General features: G+C 39.7%; 1 protein-coding gene across 2 annotated transcripts; it reads left to right on the forward strand.

Annotated features, from left to right (window-relative positions):
- The first annotated feature begins 6,742 nt into the window (after window positions 1–6,742).
- On the forward strand, window positions 6,743–19,395 carry ube2c (ubiquitin-conjugating enzyme E2C). 2 transcript variants are annotated; one of them, XM_039735664.1, is made up of 7 exons: window positions 6,743–6,849; window positions 8,322–8,470; window positions 10,916–10,943; window positions 11,050–11,136; window positions 11,946–12,150; window positions 17,809–17,868; window positions 19,272–19,395. In XM_039735664.1, exons 2-7 carry the CDS (start codon window positions 8,373–8,375, stop codon window positions 19,325–19,327), a joined length of 534 nt encoding a protein of 177 aa, XP_039591598.1. In that variant the 5' UTR covers window positions 6,743–6,849; window positions 8,322–8,372; the 3' UTR covers window positions 19,328–19,395. The 2 variants fall into 2 exon arrangements, with proteins under 2 accessions (XP_039591598.1, XP_039591599.1); XM_039735665.1 differs by having other exon boundaries at window positions 6,808–6,905.
- Window positions 19,396–24,390: the final 4,995 nt, after the last annotated feature.

The following is a 24,390-nucleotide window of genomic DNA, read 5'->3' on the forward strand; positions in this document are numbered from 1 at the left end:
GTATGGAAGGAGTGCTACGTGAGCTCTGCAGCTGTCTGACCAAGGCTGCAGCGGCTGGGTCCCGGGGCACCCGTTTCCTTCGCTCAATGTGTGCCTTGACAAGGGAACTTCCTAACTCCTCAAGAAACATTCTCTGCTTGTTTTTTGCTAGTTGAGTTCCACCCTAGGTGAATGTGGGTCCACAACACAAATGCATTGTATGCAGACACATCTAGAATGTTATAAAACACAACCATTGGCCATCTCCTGGTCATTCTCTGGCAAGTGTAGGTGGCAGTCAGCTTGTCCAGGTTGTCCACTCCACCTTTGTTTTTATTATAGTCCAAGATAATTATGGTCTTTTTGTCAGTTGCTGATGACACAGCTGCGTCTTTGTGAAAAGTGGACATAAGTATCACACTCCGGTGTTTTTTTGGACAACATGAAACAACCATGATGGTGTCTGTAAAAGCAAATTTTGAAGAAAATGGAGCCCTGTCCTTCACCTGCAAAATTTCGGCAGGCAGCTCAGGTTTATTTTTTTTTTACTGTGGTAAGTTTCCACCTGAGAAGTTCTTGTCCAAGGTCATAGCTGGTAAAAAAATTGTCACATGTGATATTGTGACCCCTTAGTCCAGTAGTCATATCGAGGACTACACGTTTTCCTTGATTTTTCTCAGGAATGCCACTTGCATGTTTGCCAGTGTAAATCTGCAGATTCCATGCATAGCTGGTTTTTGCATCACAGGCTGCCCAAATTTTGATGTCGTATTTCCCAGGCTTACTAGGCATGTACTGCCGGAAAGGGCATTTTCCACGGAAAGGGACAAAACGTTTATCAACTGTTACCTCTGGCCCTGGGTTGTCCATCAGTGTAAGGAGCTGCACCCACCTTTCCCAGACATCCCTGATGGGAGCAAGCTTGTCAGATTTTTCTCTAGTTTGTTTTCTTTGTTCAGGTAATGAGACACACAGGCAAAGAGAGAAGCCCCTCAAAGTGTGTTTATGATTTTTGTTTTGACCCTAACTATTGTTTTATAACCTTGAATTATAACTGGGTCAAAACTGACCCTACCAACACAAAGGTAATAATTTTCACCAGAGCATTTTATAATTTAGTATAATTGTTTTTTTTTTTTGTTTTATTTTAATTAAATACAGATTCCTGACAAAGTCAAAAAGCCTTAGGTAGTAGTTTTATGCATTTAAAAAGTAAAACGGGTCGGTGCTGACCCTAACACAAGAGGAAGGTTAAAAGTATTAGGATGGGAGATATTGGAAATTAGTATTTGAGCTTCAGACGGCAAGGCGGGTGATACTACAGTACTTGTATAATACTCTGTAAACGTGACCAGTAAGAGTTTAATTGTTAACAAAAATAATGACCTTTGATGCCTAAAGCGCGAGTTGTATTACTAATGCAGCCGCAGCCTAGCCTCCAGACAGACAGTAATACGTGAAATAGTTAAAACAGTAAGATATTTGCATCTAATCTTCAGTTATCACAGCTTAAGCTGTTCAGGGTCATGGAAGCAGCAGCATTTCCCAGCAGCTTCAGGCACAAGTTATGGCATAGTATCACAAAGGTCAACACTCATCCATATTCAGTACAAATTAACTCAATGACCACATATTGGAAATTTAGGTGAAAAACTGAAATGATTGAAGAGAACTGGTCCTATTCAAAGGAGTGACATGTCATAGGAGTGACATAAGAAAGGAGTGAAACCTCAGATATAAATTTCAAACAACCATCCAAGTGGTAGGTGAGGCGACGTTTTTTTTGGCCAGCGTACTTTGAGTTGTGTGTGGTAGGTGACTCGTTATGTCACTCCAATAAAATGTCACTCCTTTAATACGGTACTTATGTCCCTCCTTTGTTATGTCACTCCTATGAAGTGTAACTCTTTTGATACAGTCCCGGAGAGAACTGTCACATAATGGTAGGAATGTGCAAATTTGACACATACAGTGCCATAGCTACAGAGCTATTCTAAGTATGGGCATGTGTGCAGAATACAGTGAAATTCTTGCATGTTCAACCAAAAGGTTGCACGTCACCACGAAAAGCACCTTTTCTTGAATAGAAAACTCAAGTAACATGTTGTCACCGTCTGAGTCCACGTTAAACTTAATTTTATTGATTAGAAAACACAAATCAACTTACCTAATGTTTAAGTTAAGCATCTGGTTCATTATATGAAGTGGAAAAACTTCTGAGAAATAACTACTGTAAAAAAAAGTCTGCAGTGATTTATTTTGAACTTTAAAAAGGATTTTCTTTTAATTTTCAAAAATACATAATCATTTTATCCATAATTTAAAACGAAATACTGAAATCAAGTGAGCAGCTTCTGTTATCAAAATATCTGTAGTGATAAATTCATAATTTTGGTAATTAATGGTTATTATCCATCCATCCATCCATCTTCTAACCCACTGAATCCGAATAGGGTCACGGGGGTCTGCTGGAGCCAATCCCAGCCAACACAGGGCACAAGGCAGGAACTAATCCTGGGCAGGGTGCCAACCCACCGCAGGACACACACAAACACACCCACACACCAGGGCCAATTTAGAATCGCCAATTCACCTAACCTGCATGTCTTTGGATTGTGGGAGGAAACCCACGCAGACACGGGGAGAACATGCAAACTCCACGCAGGGAGGACTCGGGAAGCGAACCCGGGTCTCCTAACTGCGAGGCAGCAGCGCTACCACTGCGCCACCGTGCCGCCCCTTAATGGTTATTATTTATCCCCAAAAAAGATAAACTTATTTTATGTTATGATTAAGACATTCAGGCACTAGTAAAATCACTTTTATTTAATGAAAACACAAAGGTCTTATGCTTAAAAAAAGAGAGTAAAGACAACAAAAATACAAACAAGAGGGCAAATATCAGGGCCTGTTTGAAGGCTCAAATATTCTTGTAGTACACTGGGTGATCTTGAGGGACTAAAGGTTGAGAACCCCTGGTAGAAGTCATTGTGGGACACAGTCCATCTGGCTCTTCAGCTGAGGCCTATCCTGCTTTGGTGGCTGTACTAATAATACAGCTGGCACAGCCATCAGCTTCATTGAAGCACACAAACCTCCCAACCTGGCATGGTCTTCAATGATGCTCTGTCCCACCAACCAAGTTTTATAAATACTCTTGCCGTTACTTTCCATTTTTGCCACACTCTCCGGGTCACCTTTCACCTGACACCTATTGTCCTATTTGGCTCCTGACTCTTAACTCAGTAGGACTACAGCAGATAGTGGCCTCTAAACCCTAACAGCAGACTAAGGTTCAGTCCACTAACTTAAATTTTCCTGTAGTGGCCCCTGGTGTCACTGCACTCTTGAGTCCTTTCCTGGTCATGGCCTTCATTCTAGCAAGGGAGTGTTTACCCAGTCAACCACTGATATCATTCTGACAATCATTCCTGGGGCTTTTGCAGAATTTATAGTGAACACCCTTCCTTAGAACTCATGCATCCACTATGATGCTCAGCCTCAGACTTTCCGAGAGCTACACCTATCTTTATCTGCTCAATCTGTCTATCATTTATTCAATTGGCATAATGCATCACAGGGTTGTAAGGAGTCAATGGCTATCATAGCAGCACTGGAAACAAGATGAGAAGCAACACTAGACAAGGAACCAGGCATTAGCAGTGCACACTCACACAACCAATTTGTAGCTACCATATAAAATAATAAGTATATCCTTGGATATGGGAAGAAAACCAGAGTATCCAGAAAAAAATATGCTGGCATAAGAAGAATGTGCAGACTCCATATACCCATGCACTAGTCCAAAGGAGTTATAAATGAGCTTCCTTAACAAGTGTGTCACCTACAAAATGTCTAGTACATGCTAAATGCTTGATGACAGCATAAAAGAGAGAAGCAAAAATAACAACATGACATGAATTTTGCAGCAAAGATGTCCTGAGAAACAAGTTATTGTTGCATAAATTATCTAGCAGAACTAAGTGAGGTCGCTCCTTAACATAGTGCGTTGGAGACTAAAACCTAAGGAGCAGATCTGTTTCTTTCATGTTCTTTTTCTGCTTCGTTGTCTTTTGGCTGGTCCTATAAGGAGTTGCCACAGCAGATCATCCTTTTTCATATCTTCCCGTCCTCTGCATCTTGCTCTGTTACACCCACCACCTGCATGTCCCATCTCACCGCTAGAGAGGAGTGTGGTATTGTATGAGGACGTTGGGAATGGCAGAGAAGTTTGTAAGAATGATACAGGACACCATATGCATGAGGGAAGTGTGACAGTGGTGAGGTGTGCATTCAAGGTAGAGGTGGGATTACATCAAGAATCAGCTCTGAGCCCTTTCTTATTTGCAATGGTGACGGACAGGTTGACAGACGAGATTAGTCAGGAGTCCCCTTGGACTATGATGTTTGCAGATGATTTTGTGATCTGTAGTGAGAGTAGGGAACAGATCGAAGAGACCCTGGAGAGCTGGAGTTATGCTCTAGAGAGAAGAGGAATGAAGGTCAGTAGGAACAAAATAGGGACAGAATACATGTGTGGGAATGAGAGGGAGGTCAGAGGAATGGTGATCAAACTAGAATAATGCGGTTGATTTCAAATGCTGTTATACATATAGGATCCCAGTTTCCAGCACATGATGTGTCCTTATAATAAACACATCTTTCCAGTTTTAGCAAAATTACATTGGTTACCTGTGTCCTTTAGAATTGACTTTAAAGTACTACTAATGGTATATAAAGCTCTAAATAATATTGCTTCTTCCTATATTTTGGGCTGCCTGCCCCCTCCATTCTAAATTGTAACCTTAGATCTTCTAATAATGGTCTACTTATTATTCGAAGATGCAAGCATACAAGAACAGGTGAGAAAGCAGAAAATCTGGAATGCTTTAACTAACATTGTGAATCATTAAAAAAAAAAAAACTCCTAAAAACCGACTTGTTTATTGGGCTTTTTTGTAGCGAAATTTACTTCTGCTCCTAATAGACTATACATGCATAGACTTAACATAACATTTTGGATTTGCAATCATTATTAGTCTCTATTTTTCTCTGCTTTCTTTTCCAGTTTTTCTGTGGTGTCATTTTGCACCACCACCACCTGGTCAAAGCACAGTGCGACCGTCTGTGATTCTTGAATGAAAGTGGAAACCCCAGCTTTCCATGAGACCCACTCCATCGAATCCTCTCGACGAAGCCTAAAAACAGTAAGGAACAACTAAAGAACATTTATGTAGTAGCAGAGGAGGCTGAACAGTTTTTATGGTCTTGGAACCCCTTCAGCCCTGGAGGGTTTTTTTTCTGTCCTGCCCACCCAATTGTTCTTATCATCAGATTCATCTTTAGAGACTTAAAAAACAGATACTAAAGACTGTACTTTTATACTAATTACATATTTATTTTATGTGTGTACCTATTTTTTGTTTTGTATTTATTCATTATTATATCATTTTAACTTGTTTTTACTTTCTTGCTGCTATTTCTTTCACATCTTATAAAGCATTTTGAGCTACATCTTGTGTATGACAACATGCTATAGAAATAAATGTTGTTAGAACTGATTGCCAGCTGATTCTGGGTTGATTCTTTCATCAAAATAGGTTAGAGGTCTCAGCAATCCTATTACTTTTTTAAATGAGTTTGTAAATGGATAGTCGGTATGTTATTAGAAAAGACCGTCTACTCTGGGTAAAGAGCACATAGGCAGTGTGATACTGTATTAAGACCTCCATTCTTGGCTTGTGTCCTCTTCCAAATAATGTACTCCACCCTGGAACATTTGCTTATGCAATCAAAATAACATTCTGCAACACAGCCAGGGCCTGGCAGAGTTGTATTAAAGATGCTACCTTGGATTTAACATTCTCTAGCCAAACCTAGTTTTATGAAAACGTTCAGTCTTCATTTTCCAAAATCTTGTCCTGGCAGCAATAAGCACAAAGAATCAAACGTAGCATCTAAAAATCTGATATCAAACATTTAAAAACCCCGCTGTGCCAATTCGAACTTCCTATAATTAACAACGAAGAGGATCTGCTTGTCTTTACAACAAACCGAATGGCAACAACCCACCTGACGCATGAACGACTGTTTTAAATCTTAAAAACACAAGAAAACAAAATCCGTACCGGCAACAAGAATAAGTTTGGCCCTCTTCTCCTGCCGTCGATGCCCATACAAGAATCAATCTGAGCTCAACACACTATGGACAATAGCACTCTTATCACTTGTTCATGGGGTATTCTCAGGCGTTGTCTTCAATAAAATCTAAGTCTACCCCTGGATTCTCAGTCTTGATGGGACACTTAAACTTTATGCCCTTATCACGTAAATTAATTCCTCACGTTCCGGAAACGCAAAGATTATACTATGAGGTCCTTACTCTGTCAGAGTGTGTCTAGCATCCGCGTGTATAAACTTATTTCGACTACTTGTACTCGATATTTTATTATTTTTGCTATTACCAAACGTAGCGAGAGGGGAAGAAGCATTCAGTCAATTAAAAATTGTTTTCAACACCTGGGTTTCCGTTTATGGTATCACGGCCCAGTGGAACAGCCTCAAACGACCACTGAAACACTAATGCTGCTAGAACGAGAAGGCCCGGCTGCAGATTAGATGAAATTTCAGCCAATCGTGGGGGGTTCAGTTCGTCTTAGAAGGCGTTACTCGCGGTTACTGTTGCCTAGGCGTCTTATGTTCTATTTGTTTTCTTAAGTCTGTGTTTCATTGGTAGTTGATAGCTACTCACGTCAGCGATTGGTTGAAAGGGGTGTTTTAAAATGATTCAAACGGAGGGGCGGGACTGGTAAAATAAGAGTTAAATGATAAGTGTGTAGCTGGCGGATACAACTGTGGTGATACTCGTTGGTAAGTTTCGCCGAAGAGTAAGCGTCTTGTGATAAAGTATTAACTAAGTTTATAAGGTGGGTGCACATTAAGTTGCTAATACGCAACAAAATGGAGGAAAAATTTAATTGTAATAATGACTAGCGATTTTTGTTGGTAACGTATCGAGTAAGGTGACAATGTGTGCTTATGACTTGTGAAATCAGGATGAGATGGCGCAGAAATAACGAAGTGTCAGCAGGATTTTTGAAATAACTTGCAAACCAAATTATCTTCACCAGAGGGTAACCGCGTTTTGGGCGAGTGGGCATCGCCGCTGGTTCGAAATGGTGTGCCGTATAATCAGTCCGTACATATGAATGCAGCTTTCTAGCCCGGCCACATGCGATGCCTAAGCGCAGAATCCTTTAATATATGTACCTGTATATAAACCCCATATACCGGCACGGTATCGGTGTTTTAAAGGAACTGCCTTGATCCTGAATTCACGGCGTTTCCCTTCTTCCGTTGAAGGGGGTGGCCTCTGTTTTCGGTTTGAACCGACTAGTAATCCTTCATTGAAGCGACTTCACGGTTTAGATTTTTTTTTATTCTTACAAGTTCGAGGATGGTACTACATTATGTAACGTTTTATGTCTGGATCTGCCCGTGTGTGTTCCATGGGCCGGTCATGAAGGCAATGGCGTTTTCTGGAGTTTCTTTTCTGTTTCTGTCACACCTGATAGTGGAATAAAGCGTTTGTGTTTACAGGTTTTTAACCGCGAAATGTAATTAAGGTGGCAATTTGTTAACCGTTTCACTCATAAGAGCACAGTTCAGTTGATGATAAACAGAACGAAGACTTATTTGTGTGTTGTGCGAAGGGTACAGGCTTCAGCAGTCGTTTTAGAAAACCGAGAAATTTTATTTCCTGATTCCTGTTCTACTTTAAACTTCTAACCCAAAGAGTGATTTAAAATCTAGTAGCTGACATTGTGACGTTTTTCCAAAGCATTCAAACGCTTTAAAAAGTTACCAGCTGCTGACAAACCTCCCATCAAAAGGGTCGATGAGTCACCCTACCACCATTCTTTCTTTGCAACAATCCAGAATAGGTTTGCCAGCAGCATGAGCCTAATGAAGCTGTTGTTAGATGTCGGTTAGTAGCCAGCATGAGACGTGATGCCAATCCAACCATGGGCACTTTCACCAGCACTCCCACTGTTTACATGACCTTTTTAATTTTTCCTGTCATCTTGACTGGACCCGCGGGGGATGATTGAAAATCCATGTACGCTTTTCCATCACTTAAAAATAGAGAGTTAAAAGTGCAGTGTGGAAAGGAGCAGTTTCTGTGGTCTGTTATTCAGTTTATATTCAGCTTTTAAATTTGTGAACTTAGTTTTTGTATGAGTTGTGCATCTAATCATAATTTTAAATCGCTGCTTTGTGTTAGATGCTAATTTGTGCATTTTGTTTCTATATCCCCCTCTTTCTTCACTACACTATTGAAGTCTTTAATACTGCTCTGATTGAATTGGCAAAGAAGAAAATCTGAATAGAAGATGGCCTCACAGAATATGGATCCTGCCATTGCTTCTGCTGCTAGCAGGAAAGCAAAGGAGTCTGGAAGCAGCATGGCAAAAGGCTCTGTATCCAAAAGGTAATATTACATGCATTGTCTTTCATTTTTATTACAAAATGACTTTTTGTAAAAAAAAAAAAAAATAATAAAAATTCACCTTGAGTTCAAAAATATTAAAAACCTATCTTTTGTGGAAGCATAAATTGTATGCCCGGTACAATAGTAGTAAGTGTGGCATAATTTTTAAATGAAAGAATTCCAAGTGGCTAACATTGGTAGTCTTCGGTGAAGCAAGAAACGAAAGCTTTAAAGGGATATTCCAGCCAAAAATGTTTGTTACCCACCTCATGTGTAACGATGATGGAGAATTTTAATCTCCTTTTTTTTCATTTAAAACAAGACAGAACAAAATTATACAATAGAACCCAATGGTGGGCAATGCAGAACATTGGGAAATGGTGTTAATGTCCATATGGGAGAAAAAAACTCTTGCATTGCTTGTTTTTGTATGTTTCAAATGTTCCTTATCCAGTCCTATACTAAAAATATATAATCAGCATAAAACAAACGGGAATGGCATTCCCATAATACTATGCTTTGAAATTGAAGGCCAGACACTTGCCCAATGAATGAGGGAGGGAAAGGTGGGTGGTCTTTTGAATAACTTGTGAATTATGCACCATGAATAATGTGAGATTTTTTGTTTGCTGATGTAAAGCATTGGTTACTATTGTCTTGTATTCTATCTCAACCATTTTTCTTTCATTCTGCATGAAAACTGTAGATTACATTTTTCTCAGTCATCACTAAAAACAAGTACTCTAACATTTTTAGGTGATGTATCATTTTTAAAACCTGCCTGCTTAGAAGCTAAGAATATTTTTTTTTGTACTTTTTTTTTTTTTTTTTTACTCCATTTTTAGGATTTTTGTTTTTGGTCTGGTTGCCCACTTCATCCCCTATATGTGTGTGATAATCTTTTACTTCACGGTCCATTGTCACTTATAGCTAGGTTTATGAATGGTGCAGTTAGTGAACCTTGGGGAGATTTATACTAAATCATTATAGTTAATGTTTTGTAGATCTTGTTTCTCCATTGGTATGACTAACTGTAAAAATACTAGTCTTGCTGCTGAGCCTTATGTAGTGTGATCAAGAATACACCAATGATGACCTTCAACAAATTAAAGACGACGACAGAATTGGAAAACGATCGGGAAATGTGGCAGTACATAGTTATACTCAGGATAATTGGCAATTGCTTGTGCTCCTGTGGAAAATGTAAAATTTAAAATGTAAAAATTAAGCTAATTGAGGATAAGTGCCTTTTGCTGTACAGTATTACTTCATCCAGCTATGTAGCCAGCTTATCAGGAAAGGCTGTAGTTTGTGTTAATTATAGGAATATTTTACTATTCGCCCTTCTTCTGGTGATGAAGTAATTAAAGCAGTGAGCACCAAAAAGCCAACTTTTCATTAGAGAATATTTATTGACTTTATTAATGGCAGTAGCACACTATTTGGCACTGATGCCCCTCGGCTCCTATCTGTTCTCTAACTAAACACTTTAAATACATTTTACAGTCCAAAATAAGTTTTTTATCAATTACCCCTCATATTTATAGTAATACCCAAAAAACTTTTAATATTCTTTTAGCGGGGTATTCCTCTGAAGTATCAGGATGATATAGATCTATCTATAATCTATAGATATATACAGTGTATAGATATCTATATCTCACCATGTGTGAATATTTTAACTTTGAAAAATATAAAACATAACCATTAAGAAGGTGTTGATAGATATTACAGGCACTCCATTTTCATTATAATTTTACATCTGCAAGGTGAGTGTTTTGAAAATAGTGTCCTGGTAAGACAAAGACAATGTCCTTGTAAACATCCATATGATGTATGCTGCTCATTGTGGCTTCCTTTAACTTGACTGGTGACATAAAAAATTTAATTCTTGGCAGTTTATGTTAAAAGAGAATCTGTATCCATAGAAAAGACAGTAACAAGATTTTATATATTTTTAAAAAAAAAAAAATGCTGACAACTTGGTTTTATTACCGTAAACTTGCATCGTAGACCTTGCACTCCTGTTTTCTTAAATTTTGAACTTTTCTTTAATGTAGGTGGTTTGTGCCTAATGACTGCTGTTGAAAGCTCCCGAGTTTCATTTTTCTGAAATTGTCTCATTTAACACAAGTTTCCAGGGAAAATTCATATATGTTGCAATTGTTAAACTACCTCCATTGCAATGCAAGTAATTGTTACATTGGTTTTTTTCCCTTTAATTCACTGATTCATCAAGAAAAGGTATCTTTGGAGAATGTCATCTTAACTAAAGCTACCTACTGTACCATGTTTGCTTTAACAAAAATTGAGTATTTGAAAATTGGTCACTGAACTTGATATGCATGGCACATAAAGGTATTCTGGAGTGTATTAAGAATTATGAATTGGTTTGTTTTGTACCTTTTTTAGAAAGACCAATCTGATTACCTTCTTCTGTTTCAGGTTACAGCAAGAACTAATGACTTTGATGGTATGTAGATAGTTTATGTTGTAAATTCATTAATAAGATTATATGCTCAGTTGTACCTACATTTTAGGTTTTTTTTTTTTTTTTCCCCCAACCCTCTTCCTTGTAGATGTCTGGTGACAAAGGCATTTCAGCTTTTCCAGAGTCTGATAATCTGTTTAAGTGGATTGGAACCATTATTGGACCAGCAGGAACAGTGAGTGTCCCCTGTCTGAAGTTTTCATGCCTGCAAGGGGTGCCCTCTAAAAGCTTCAAATCTATCTGAGCTAAGGGGTAAAATTTTTGTCTTGCAGGTTACCAGCAATGTGCAAATCTTTAATGTGATTCAGATGGAGATGTGTAATATAAAAATCCCTCTCTCTAGTGGCGCTACTTGTTTAAATTCTGACAGTGCTACTTACAATTTCCTTCTTGGTCCACTTTCCAGCTGGTGGTGTTTTATTTTGTTTTCCTTCCATTATGTTTAAGTTACAAATTGAATAAAATGCAAGGATTCTTTTGTTTCCTTAGGCTATTTTTGTAATAGGGCTTGAAGTCTTAACAGAACTGCTACATCCTGTTAGTTGAAAACGTGTCCACCAAGTAGTTATGGGTCTGTTTTTGGTCGTTCTTTGCTTTTACGTGTCCTTTTGATAGCCTGTGACAGATATCCACCATGCAGTCTGGTTTTCCAGCAAACTAAATACATGAGCACTTGGGTTTTTTTTCCAAGAGATGCTGAAGAAAGTCTTGTCTTGCCTGGGCACACCATAGACGTCCTGGTGAATATCTTTAGGCTTCTGCTAAGGAAAGGGATGACTGATCTGCTTGGGTTCATATCTCCAGAGCCCTCAATAAGATAAGCAGACAGTCCCTTTACAAATCATCATTTACTTTCTAATATTTCCCACACACATTTAGTAACATGATTTATAGATGCTTGGAATTTCGTATTTACAATTATTTGATTCTACAGATTTTACTTCAGTATTTCTCTTGTTTAATTTGTGTTGCTGCTTTTAACAGGTTTATGAAGGACTTCGGTATAAGCTGTCCTTGGAGTTTCCCAGTGGATACCCTTACAATGCTCCCACTGTTAAATTTATTACCTCATGTTACCATCCCAATGTTGACACTCAAGGAAACATTTGTCTGGATATCCTGAAGGAGAAATGGTCAGCGCTATATGATGTTCGCTCTATCCTGCTGTCTATTCAGAGTCTCCTTGGAGGTAAGAGGAGTTTTCTTCAACATATTGAAGTGTCATGATTATGTCTTATCTGTGTGTAATGTGAGTTAGGAGCTTGTAAGAATTTAAATGACTTGAAATTTTTGTCTGTCGGTTTGATGGCCTGATTTGTAGTGACTCGCATATCCCACTCTTGGCTAATTATAACACCTTAAAGGTACTTACTGTACAAACTTGAGCTTTAATGATTTCTACTGAGTTGTTGTCTTGGCCTTGAGTATTGTATGCTTGGGTGATGCAGAGGCATAGTAGGGCAGTCCAGCTGCCAATGAGCTTCCATCCTGTCTGGGACTGACTTCTAAATTGTAAGGAAACAATTTAGGAAAGAGGCGAGTGATTATGCACAGCTGACTAAAATTTAAATGTTTTTTCACAGGTGAAAATGTATAGTTAAACATGTCCAGTAGTTCATTTTATTTGTAGGGATCATTCTGCTTGGATGATAGGTGTCCACATGTTGCAAATTATTTTTGCGAAACTGAAAATGTTCTCCAAACCGATGTAAAGTAGCACTAATAATTGTATCCCTTTTAATGTAAACTTGTATGTAGGCAAATTGCATGCATTTCACATATAAACCTATAAAACAGTAATATATTACTACTTGCTAATCTTATTTGTGCTTGCCTAATGCAAGGTAAAGATGTATTGGCAAGTATCATTCCAGAGCCCTTTAATTAAAGGCTGTGCCTTGGGAATGTTATGCAAACCGAAGCATTTTATGATCACTCGCTAATCAATATCTTTTGTAAATTCTTTAAGTTAAAATTGGATTTGGATTAGAGCAATTTGTGACCTGTTACCATCTCTTTCTAGTTCTGACCCTTGTCCCTGTACGAGTTAATTGTAATTTAGACTTAATAATTGAGAGAGAAAAATATTCCTGTAGTAAGTTATGCTCAAGTATTTGAATTGGCACACTTTGCTCTTTAAGGGAAAAGCCTCACTAATTTCTCGTCCTTGGTTTGAGAACCCCATTGTAGAGAAACTTAACCTTGAGATTTAGTTGTAAGAATTAAGTCAACCGCACAGACATGAATATTGTGTCTGATATCCTCTATTGGCAATATACATAGGGCTACAAGTATCGATCCACATTTTAGGAATATATCTATTTCAGACAAGAATATGAAGATTTTGGTATGTTAGACAATTTGGTAAGATTACAATTTAACTTTGGGTGGTGCCTTGCAGTCCAGTGTGATCAATAGGCTGTCATCATTATATTATACAGTATGTTTAAGCCTTAAAGCATACCGTATATACTCGCATTTAAGTTCTCCCGCTGATAAGTCGGGGCTTGATTTTTACCATATTTCCCATATTTTATAATGTCGGTCGTATAAGTCAAATGCAGAAAACTCCTGGTATTAGCATGTTATCTTTTGGACCAACACCCACCTGAGAGAGTAACTACAGAGCACACTGCCTTTTTGTTTTTTGTATTCATTGTGCCTGCGTGACCACCCGGTGATACCCAAACTATTCCGAAGTAACATTTGCACTATTTTATGTTTTTTCTATCTCACACCCTCATACACCTTTTATCATAAGAGCATCCCTTATCTACGATGGAGTGTTCGATCAGAAGAAAATATGAAGCTGGTTTTAAATTAAAAGTCGAAGTGGCAAAAGAAATTGGTAACTGCGCTGCTGCAACAAAATTCAATGTGTCTGAGAAACTACTGAGATTGGAGGAGGCAAGAAGATGTTTTAAAAAAAAAAATAAATAAATAAGTGTCGCATTTTTGAACTGGCATATAAGTTGGTCCGATTTTTATGATCGTTTTTTTTTTTTCTTCAGATTTCAAGACCCGATTTATATGGTAATCATTTTAGCAGTTCTACCCTTAAGTGGATTACACTAAACCCACTTTGTTTAGCAATATTAAGACACATTGACAAAACCTAATCTAACAGATTGTCTTTTAGATAGATACTTTATTAACCCCAAGGGGAAATTCACATAATCCAGCAGCAGTATACTGATACAAAGAAACAATTCAATTAAGTATTAATTAAAAATGAAATTAAAAAAAATTAAAATTAATGTTAGCATTTACTCCCCCGGGTGGAATTGAAAAGTCGCATAGTGTGGGGGAGGAACGATCTCCTCAGTCTGTCAGTAGAGCAGGACAGTGACAGCAGTCTGTCACTGAAGCTACTCCTCTGCCTGGAGATGACACTGTAGTGGATGCAGTGGATTCTCCATGATTGACAGGAGTTTGCTTAATGCCCGTCGCTCTGCCACAGATGTTAAACTGTCCAACTTTACTCCTACAATAGAGCCTGCCTTCTTAACAAGTTTGTCCAGGCGTGAGGCGTCTTTCATCCTTATGCTGCCTCCCCAGCACACCACTGCGTAGAAGAGGGCACTCGCCACAACCGTCTGGTAGAACATCTGCAGCATCTTACTGCAGATGTTGAAGGATGACAATCTTCTCAAAGTATAGTCTGCTCTGACCTTTCCTACATAAAGCATCAGTATTGGCAGTCCAGTCCAATTTGTCATCCAGCTGCACTCCCAGATATTTATAGGTCTGCACCCTCTGCACACAGTCACCTCTGATGATCACCAGGTCCATGAGGGGCCTGGGCCTCCTAAAATCCACCACCAGCTCCTTGGTCTTGCTGGTGTTAAGGTGTAAGTGGTTTGAGTCGCACCATTTAACAAAGTCTTTGATTAGCTTCCTGTACTCCTCCTCCTGCCCACTCATGATGCTGCCCACAATAGCAGTGTCCTCAGACTTCGAAGGCTACACCTACACCTCACATTTGAAATATCCTTCCTTCAGGAGAGTTGTAAGATCTGTGGTTTTGTTTTTCTTCAAACAAATTCTAGATTTGGGATTCCTCATTAATTTAAAGGCATCTCCTTGTTCTTTGTTTCTCTACAAAATTAGAGCAGAAAATGGTAAAATCTCATAATCCTTCCCATCACCTGTAACCATTTTCTTGGATATCTCGCTGTAAAATTGTTGGGTGCAACTGCACTAAACATACTTTAGGGTGCAAGACTTGTGCTTTAGGGTTTTAGGTTACATAGCTGAGTTAAAAGGTGGAGAGTTGGGATTTCCAGTTTACATAAAACACTGAAGCTGTAATGAAGGAGGTTGCTGCCGTTCTGCATTGTGGGTGGTTTTAAAATGTTTTTATTTGTTAAGGGCTCCGCCACCAGTTCTCCTAAACTAAAATGGAAATGTTTAATTTTCCTAGGGGTTAATTCCCCAAACCATGAAGTTGATACCGAAATGTTCCAGTAAGATGTAAACAACAAAAATGTGGCCTTTGCCAAGTGTATAGATGGCAACAAATCCAAAGCTGCACTAGATGGTGCTCTTGTTTCAACACTATGCTTCATTACTGTCATTTCCTCTATCACTCTGTGCATAAATTGAATGCAGCTCATATTTAACAGCACAGCGTAACGTATTAATGCTAGAGGTGGACAATTTTTACATACTGTTTTTGAGAATGAGTTTTTACTCCTGTAATGAATTTGTTGGTGGTTTTGGTTTCAATTGTGTTAATACTGTGTTTCTGCCATAAGACATTTGGTAAAGTGTCCTTTGAAAAGAAATTCGAATTTTCCTTTTGTTAGTATTCCTGCCCCATTGCTTCAGTGTTAAGTACCAGGTTCAGGCCTGTGTGTGTGTTGGTATTCAATCCAGCATCCAGAAGACTCAAACTGTCTAGCTGAAGACATAAACATCAGATACCCACAAACCTGAACTCTTAATTTAAATAAAATGCATGAATGAATCTTTGTACATCTTTTAGTGCCTTTCCAGAGAAAATTTACTGGGGATGAGAAGTTTGGCAGGCCACATCACTGGACTTTTAGACATCTGAGGAAATTTTAATACATTTTATTTATAGGCGCCTTTCTAAACACTCAAGGACACCGAACAAAACTAAAATACAAAAATTAAAATCAGAAAATTTTACATTTTTTAAATTAAATTTTCCTAACTACAGCTGTGTGAGCAAAACTATTAACAAAACAATTGGAGAACTACTTGAAAATTATGCATTACTATGCTTGGTACAAACCGAATTACTGTATATGCTCATGTATAAGTTGGTCTTGAAACCTCCATCATAAAATCAGACCCAGATTTATGTGCCTGTTCAAAAATGCGACACTTCATTTTTATTTTTGTTTTTTTACATCTTGCTTCTTCCAATCTTGTATCAGTTTCTCAGATGCATTGAATTTTGTCGGGGCAGTGCAGTTACCAATTTCTTTCGCTGTTTTAACAACGTTTAATTTAAAAGCAGCTTCATATTTTCTTCTGATTGAACGCTCCATCATACATAAGGGATGCTTTTACGATAAAGGTTTGAGGGTGTGAGAGACGCAAAACGGTGCAAACGTTGCTTTGGAATAGTTTTGGGTATTTGGACACGATAGAGTGAGGTTAGGAGTGCATTGCCGCATTCCTACTCGCATAGTGGAAAAAAAAGGCTGTGTGCTCCGTGGTTACTCTCTCAGGTGGGCATTCGCATAGCATAATCCCTCGTACCAATATTGTGAGTATTCCACATTCGACTTACACGACCAACGTTATAGAATACCAAAAATGATTATACTGTAAAATCAAGTGCCAACTTACTGTCGAGTATATACGGTTTTCTGAAATAAGCAAGTGTTGCTTGCTTCAACTGCCTTTTTCTATGTATTAATGTTCATTGTGGAATGTGTAACATTTACTATACTGTATGTATGAAAGTTAGTGTGCAAATTGAGAGAATGCCCTGCAACACTTTCACAATAAGATTAGGGATTTTGGTTATTGGTGTGACAAGCCCCAGCTCTTCATTTCTCTCCACTCCTATATATGCGCTGTTTGAATCAATCAGAAGTGAATTTACAACTTGATTGCATGTGGGAGAGAAGTGGTTTGTTCTGATTGACGGGTAATTGCAGGACGAGTTTTGTGCAAATTGTCAATTTACATTTGTACCTGTGTTTATTTGTACCTTTTTGTTTATAATGCTTCTTGTTAACCTTTGACTCATTATTCTGAGAATGAGACGCTCGGTTACCGTCAGACGTTTAGAGTGACTACCTCGGCATTCACAGTTCTACCCATAGTGCCCATGATTTAATGTAGTTGGTTCGGTCCTGTGTCGAATCTCATTCGCACCTCAAGTGAAACCACTCTTGGTACTGCCCCCAGATCACCCTTTCCAAAGATTCTTGTTTTGGTCTGCACCAGGGTGCAATTGGTATTTTCATTTACCTAACCAAACTGGACTTCAGTGGTAGTCCCACTAGTGTGAGAAAAATTAAACTAGTTGTGAAAACGCCTGTTTATTGTAGGAGCCGTATGAGTTAAAAGCACGAGTACAATCCCCCTATCACCATCGGTGTAGACACTATATGCAATGTTTATGTAGAGCAGCTAATTATTTGTAATCCACAAGTGTATCTGCACCTCTCCAAACGACCCTCCAAATGCACAGGTTATGGTATTGTACGCAGGTGTTTTGTTTTGAAATGAAATTAAGACCTCGCCCAGACCTAATGTATACCCAAGTTTTCTAGGCTCAATATTTGGAAACCATTTCCTGATGTATTTACTTATGGTTTTGTACTTTCCTATTTTTAATGTGATTTTTGGTAATCTTTTGCAGAACCAAATAATGAAAGTCCATTGAACACCCATGCAGCACAACTATGGCCCAATCAGCAAGGTAGGTATTTTTGTGATGGCTTCTTAAATTTTAATATTTTGCTGGGTAGTGGAGTGTGAAAGGTTCTTGATACTTGAATTACTGTCCTGTGGTTGCATAGTCCTACTCCGTAAATCAAAGCTTTTAATTTTGTTTTTGTTTTCACACTTGCTTATTACCCTGTATGCCTTAGGGCAGGTTGGCATGGTTTCAAACCATTTTCTGCTTTGGTCTGAACCTCTTAATAGGTTTTCTTCCAAATTCAGTCCCCCACTGGAAGGAGATGACATGTGGAGATGTATAATGGTGCCTAATTTATAAAAGACTGGCCATGTTATCCTCCAGGCAAAAAAGCAATACTTAAAAGTAGTTTGTTATTAAATGTGTGGTATCAGGTTTGATTCCTACGGTCTTGTGTGTTGTGGTGTGTGGGTTTTTTTTTTTTTTTGTGTTCTCCTTCCAAAAATCAACTATAAATCTGTAGATTCGGACTATGAGAGTGGATGAAGTTTCCTGTAGTTTTCTTGAATTCAGACATCCTAGAATTAGTAATCGATGTTATCACGATACGGAGTAAATGGAAGGCATTGTGAAAAATGAACACACGTTGTTCACTAGTTTAATCTGTCTGGCGAGGTAAAATTTTGGTTTTGGAAAAGGTTTACAGTCCTTTGGTAATGCATCTGACTTTTTTTAATGTGAGGTTCCGTGGTTCAGATCCCACTCAAGTATGCGTTTGTCAGTTGGGGTGTTCTGTTGGTGTTTGGAGCCACAAGAAAGCAGCATTAATGTCCTGGGTCAGAAATGGCGTCCCAGAATTGCTTATTTTGAGAATGTGTATCTGAATATACTAAAACCCCATCGAAGGTTGTTTCCATTTCTGAAAAGAAGGCTGTGTAGGGTGGTGTCGAGTTGGGTTTTTTTTTTTCTTTTTCTCTGTCTTTCTCAATTCTCAAACATATCTATAATTTTGATGCAGAAGACGTTCTTCAGTTAAGTAGTTTGATGATTAATGAGAGGGGCATTCACAGTAAAGACCTAAATGTACTTCAGAGAAGTGGTCACTAGAACCTGGAGTGAAGTCATGTACATTAAGTAGTATCTAGATGAGGTATAGCTAAAGTTCAACTAAATGACCTTGTTGGACTGAATTATGAGCTTTTGAAAGCTCTCGAAATACACAGATTGTATATACTGTACAAAGTGTTCTAAAACCTGAACTTGCAGTGTCCTTTCATACTTAAGTAGCTGTGTTGGTTAGAATATTTGCTACATGCATACTGCTTGTAAAATGTGAGAGTTGCATCAACAACAAAGACCTCTACCGCTATCTTGGGTCAGGAGTGTGTGGTGTTGGGGGTGTGGGGGTCCGTCAGATGCCTGACTTTAAAACTAATCGATTTCTATCTCTTTCTCCCTTTTAGGCTACAAAGCCCATCTGCATGAAATGTATGCTGCCGCTGAAGATCAGAGAAGTTGAAAATTTTCAATTAACTATGTATATTTTTATATTTAATATACTTGTTTTTGTGTGTTTTGTAACTTAAAGAATGTGTGTTTTTTGTTTTGTTTTCAGTTGTATTTTTTTTTTTTTTTTAAAAGGTCTTTAATAAAGTGAAAACTGTTAACTGATCGGTACCCTTGCAGTGTTTGGCCATGAATTATGCTAGTAAGGGAGAATGGTAGGTTATCTTCCATGTTAAGGGAGAAGCTAAATTTCAAAAATAGTCCCTTTATGTTCTTAAGTGAAAAATACTTTTTTTACGAGTTTTCATTTCTCATTTTGTAATAACATTTTTGGGTATATATACTTTTTTTTTTTTTTTTTTTTAATTGTGGCATGATTGGAACATGGAACTGTTTGAGAGACAAATGCAATAGTTTTTGTAAATACTTTGTATTTCTGATCTAATAGATGTGAAGCTATTAAATGATGGCATGGACGCAGTTCCAAGGTACAAACAGTTACAGTATACTGTGTTAAGCTGTTCTTAAATGCTTCATTACAAGAGGCCTGATGTTTAGGTGAGTCTCTTCTAGGAACCTCCTTTGCTGATCTAGCTTTAGATTTTTTTTTTATATGTATATGTGTGTGTATATATAATGTGTGTATGTATGAACATTCTTTCCATGTTTGTTTGGGGTTTCCCCAGTTATGTCTTGTACGATTGCTACACTAGAGGTCTGCTGACACGTGGCTATGGTATTAATGTATAAGTGTGCGATTTTTCAAGTTTATTTTTTCACTATACGTGTACCTCATAAGGCACTTTCTCTGTTCTTGTAGTTTACAATAGGGTTTAAGGCTACACAAGTGTGCCATAAAACTAAATCCCTCCATTTTTCCAGCCATAAATGTTATCAAGTATGGATCTGAATCTTGAGATTACACACATTACCAAACTGCATATCTGTGTCGGTTTTAAGAAGGTCAAAGCAAACCATTGTGTTCAGATTCGGCCACTCTAAAAGATCTGCTGTACATTTCACTTCTCTAACTACCCTGTTTGTCTTCCTCCGTGTGGATTCACATTGGAAAGCCATCACCATGAACCCAGTGTTGAATGCTGATGCACCGGTGTGAATTGTTGTCGGCTCCGTAGACATTTAGTCAATAACTGAAAACGGCACACGACTCCATTATATGGATGGCTTTAAAATGTTGCAAAACCTGCCTAAGGCTACTAGAGAAATAAGGCTTGAGAGAGAATATTGAGCAGTCGTATGGTATGTAATCTGGTGACAAGAACTGAACAGACAGGCAGCCATCATCGTAACCCATTTATCCAGGGCAGAGTCGCTGGGCAGCTGGAGACTATGCCCGCAATCATTGGGCACAAGCAAGGAATTATCCCTGGACAGGGTGCCAGTCGTTCATAGAGCAAACACACAGATTTGGACTACTTTAGGAGTGCCGGTTCACAATTATTTGAGCAATATCTGTCTGTTAAAAGCATGACAAAACATAACTGCTGCAAAAGCAGGACTAGAAGCAGAATATAGCTTTGTGTCTTTGCTTCTGGGTTGTCATAATTCCACCTATGACGGAGACTGAGCAGAAAAGCAATCAGGAAATGTATTCTTACCTTAAGAATTAGTTCCATGAATCTGTGATTTAAATTTTCTTTCATCACAAGAATGCCTCATAAACAGAAGGTATGTTTTCTTGGACCAAACTTTTGCTGCTTCAAAGTGGACATATTTGGTAATTTTATTTTTTTTTTTTAGTCTTTTATTCACCTGTGGACTCCTGTTCCATTAAGCTTCCTTATAAGCTTCAAGAACAGAGAACGTATTTTCAAAATTCATAAGACACTTTACTTTAGAATGCGTTTTTATATGGCAAATTTATACCAAGATCGTGACAGAGAAAAGTGGGGGGAAAAAACTTTTGCAAGTACTATAAATGTACAGCGGCTATTACAGGCACAAACCAAATGTATGTGTGTTGTATAATAACAATAAAATTTGACTCCTTTTGTTTAGGGCCATCCACTGTAAAGGTGCATAGTCTGAGACAGGGGTGAATTCCCGGCCCAGCAGGTAGTACCTCAGCTGAGTAATCGGCCATTTAATCACCAAAGCCTTTCTCTCCACCGCCGCGTACCTTGTCTCCCGGTCCAACAGTTTCCGGCTCAGGAAAATGATAGGGTGTTCTACACCTTTTGGCGCTTTGGCTCAGCATGACCCCCAGGCCTGTGTCCAAAGCGTCCATCTGGAGGATGAAAGGTAAAGAAAAGGTTAGGTGCTTTCAAAATAGGTGTGGACGTAAGGGCCTGCTTCAAGTCACTAAATGCAGCGCCTGTCTTTTCAGTCTATACCACAATGTTTGGGGCCCTCTTCTTTGTTAAATCGGTCTAGGGTGCCGCTCTCTCTGAGAACTGGGGCACAAACCGGTTGTAGTACCCCACAAAAGGCTTGGACCTGCTGCTTGGTTCTCGGACGGGGTCATTTCAGAAAGACATCTACTTTGGAGCACTGTGACATCAAGGTACCCCGAACCACCAGGTAGCCTAAATACTTGGCTTCGCTCGATCCAAAGAAACATTTCTTGGGATTAATCTGAAGCCCAGCCTCACCAAGTGTCCGCAATACCTCTTTTACCTGCTTTAGGTGTTCCATCCATGTGCTGGAATAGATGACCACGTCAGCCAGGTAGGCAGCACTGTATGAGTTATGAGGCCTGAGTACTTTGTCCACCAGATGCTGGAAGGTTGCTGGAGCACCGTGCAACCCAAATGGAAGGACACGGTACAGCCAGTATCTGCTAGGTGTGCTAAACGCAGTCTTAACCTTCGTGTGGTCCGTTTTAAAGGAACCTGCCAGTACCCCTTTCATGTCCAGTGTGGTCAAATATTGAGCCTGTCCAAGCCTCGAGGAGGTCATCCACTCGTGGCATTGGGTAAGCATCAAATTGGAAGACTTGGTTAAGTTGACATAAGTCGTTGCAAAACCTCCAACTCCTGTCGGGCTTAGTCCCTGGTCCAGTCCCATTGTATTGGTCGCTATGACTTTCCTTGATTCCACCTAGTTCCAGCATGTGCTTTATCTCAAGCTCCACTTCAGCTCTTTTTGCCTTGGGAAGACGATACAGACATTCTCGGACTATAAACCTGGGCTCTGTCACAATGTCATGCTCAAAGAGGTCCTTCCAGCGTTTTCACTTGCTACCTTCAGGACAGGCAGGATAACCATTTCCAGCTCCCCTCGTTGTCTGTGACTTAAATCCACACTGAAGTCGAAGCTAGCCGAGTGAGTGGGGCTGACTGGAGAAGGGATCTGATCGAGAACAGCTTCGGGGTATTTGGTAGCATAATCCACAAGGACTAAAATGTACTTGTGTCCTCGGGCTGAGGGCTCTAGAGGTTCAACTAAATCAACTCCAATTCTGTGAAAGGGAACATCAAACGGGGGAATAGGAATGAAAGGAGCACGGTCCTTCCTAGGAATTTGTCGCAATTGACACTCCAGGCATGAAGTGCAAAAGCAATGAACCTCTTCAATGATTCCCGGTCAATAGAAGCAGAGCTTGATCTGCTCAAGGATTTTCTAGGTGCCCAAATGGCCACTTAGGAGGTGGGCGTGTGCTAACTCGGACCTGCCGCCGGAAGGTCCGCAGGATTAGCTGTAGCCTTCTCTCCTGTTAGTCATGCTCTGCTATGCGATACAGAAGGTCGTTTTCTAACACAAAGTGAGGACCCTGTGGCATCGACTGGTTAGTGCGCTGGGCATTGACAAGGACCACTGCATTTTTGGCAAACTTCAAGGAATCGTCATTACACTGCTCCCTTTTAAAAGAAGCCAGCGTTTCTCTAAATTGAAACTGCAATAGGGAGAGTGTGTCCGGGCTGACCTCAAGGGGCGTGGTTTCCTCCTGTTCCGTCTTGGCGCTGGTGGGTGATGTATTGGCCTGCGACAGTCCAGGAGTTGCCATGTCACTTGGGGAGGCCGCTTCATCTCTCTCTCTCTTCTCCGGCTGGTTGGCAGCTTGAAACTGTTCATCTCTGCCTATAACTAGGCCTAAGTTCAACCCAGGAGTGGTATGTGTCTCACTGCTTTTAATTTTAGACGAGTCCCACCCCAGTATCGCTGGATTTGGTGGATTCAGAAGGACGGCCACGGTTAGTTTCCATACAGATCCTCTGTAACTGACGATACAAGTGGTGGACCTGTACCAGCGTATTTCTCCGTGGACACAGCCTATACTGGTCTTAATCATTAACCGCTGTTGCGACAGCACAATCCGGCGGGCAACAATGGTAATGTTGCTACCGGAATCTAATAACTGTGGTTTTGTACCTGTTTATGATCACCATGCCTGTGTGTGGGACCGCCAACAGGTTAGTAAGAGCACACCAGCCCCTTCTCCCCCTCCATCTGCATCCCTCCTCACTTCAAAGCGGTTTGCACGCCCGCAACTCCGGCCGGCACAAGCTTGTACGGGGGATACTATGTTTTGGGACGTACTCCAGAAGATTTCAACAAAGGGATGGTTCTGCTCCCTCAGATTGTGAGGCCATCCTTTGTGTCTCCAGAAGCTCTATAAGCTCTGTCATATTCTTAAACTGCTTACCCCAGCCAGGCTGGATGAAGCCACAGGGAAGAGACAAGATCGAAGGCTGCCTGCTCTATTTTTTGGTAGGGCTTGTTCTCATGTGGCCATTAACCACTGCACTACCATTGCCCAGAAAGACCAGGCTTGTTTGTGGGTTGGCCGCTCTGGGACCAACCTCCAGTTTCTTATTTTACTCACCTGCCAGTCTGGGGCACCCCTAGGTGCTAATCGGGGCTCTGGTTTCACAGGAAGGCAAGGCACTCTCCTCCGAGAGAGCATAATAAGCCCCTTTTGCCTCCCCCCTCCAGAGCAGCCCAACTCTGTGAGCCCCTTCCGCACACTTCCTGGCCTCTCTAGGTTGCCTAGTTAAGTGTATCAGGAGCAGAGCCCGTACCAGGTCTCGCCGAATCACGGGACACCCCACCTGAAAACGCTCCCACCTGGGTACAATGCAGGTCCTGTCCCCTTCTCTTCCGGTACTTTTCCAT

The sequence above is a fragment of the Polypterus senegalus genome, chromosome 14 (assembly GCF_016835505.1).
Source record: "Polypterus senegalus isolate Bchr_013 chromosome 14, ASM1683550v1, whole genome shotgun sequence".
NCBI classification, from domain to species: Eukaryota; Metazoa; Chordata; class Cladistia; order Polypteriformes; family Polypteridae; genus Polypterus; species Polypterus senegalus.

Bases quoted from the DNA above. Each gene is read 5' to 3' on its own strand.
- ube2c (XM_039735664.1), top strand. From the start codon at position 8,373: ATGGCCTCACAGAATATGGATCCTGCCATTGCTTCTGCTGCTAGCAGG. The intron at 11,137-11,945 runs GTGAGTGTCCCC...TGCTTTTAACAG, and splicing joins TTATTGGACCAGCAGGAACA to GTTTATGAAGGACTTCGGTA. The intron at 17,869-19,271 runs GTAGGTATTTTT...TCTCCCTTTTAG, and splicing joins ACTATGGCCCAATCAGCAAG to GCTACAAAGCCCATCTGCAT.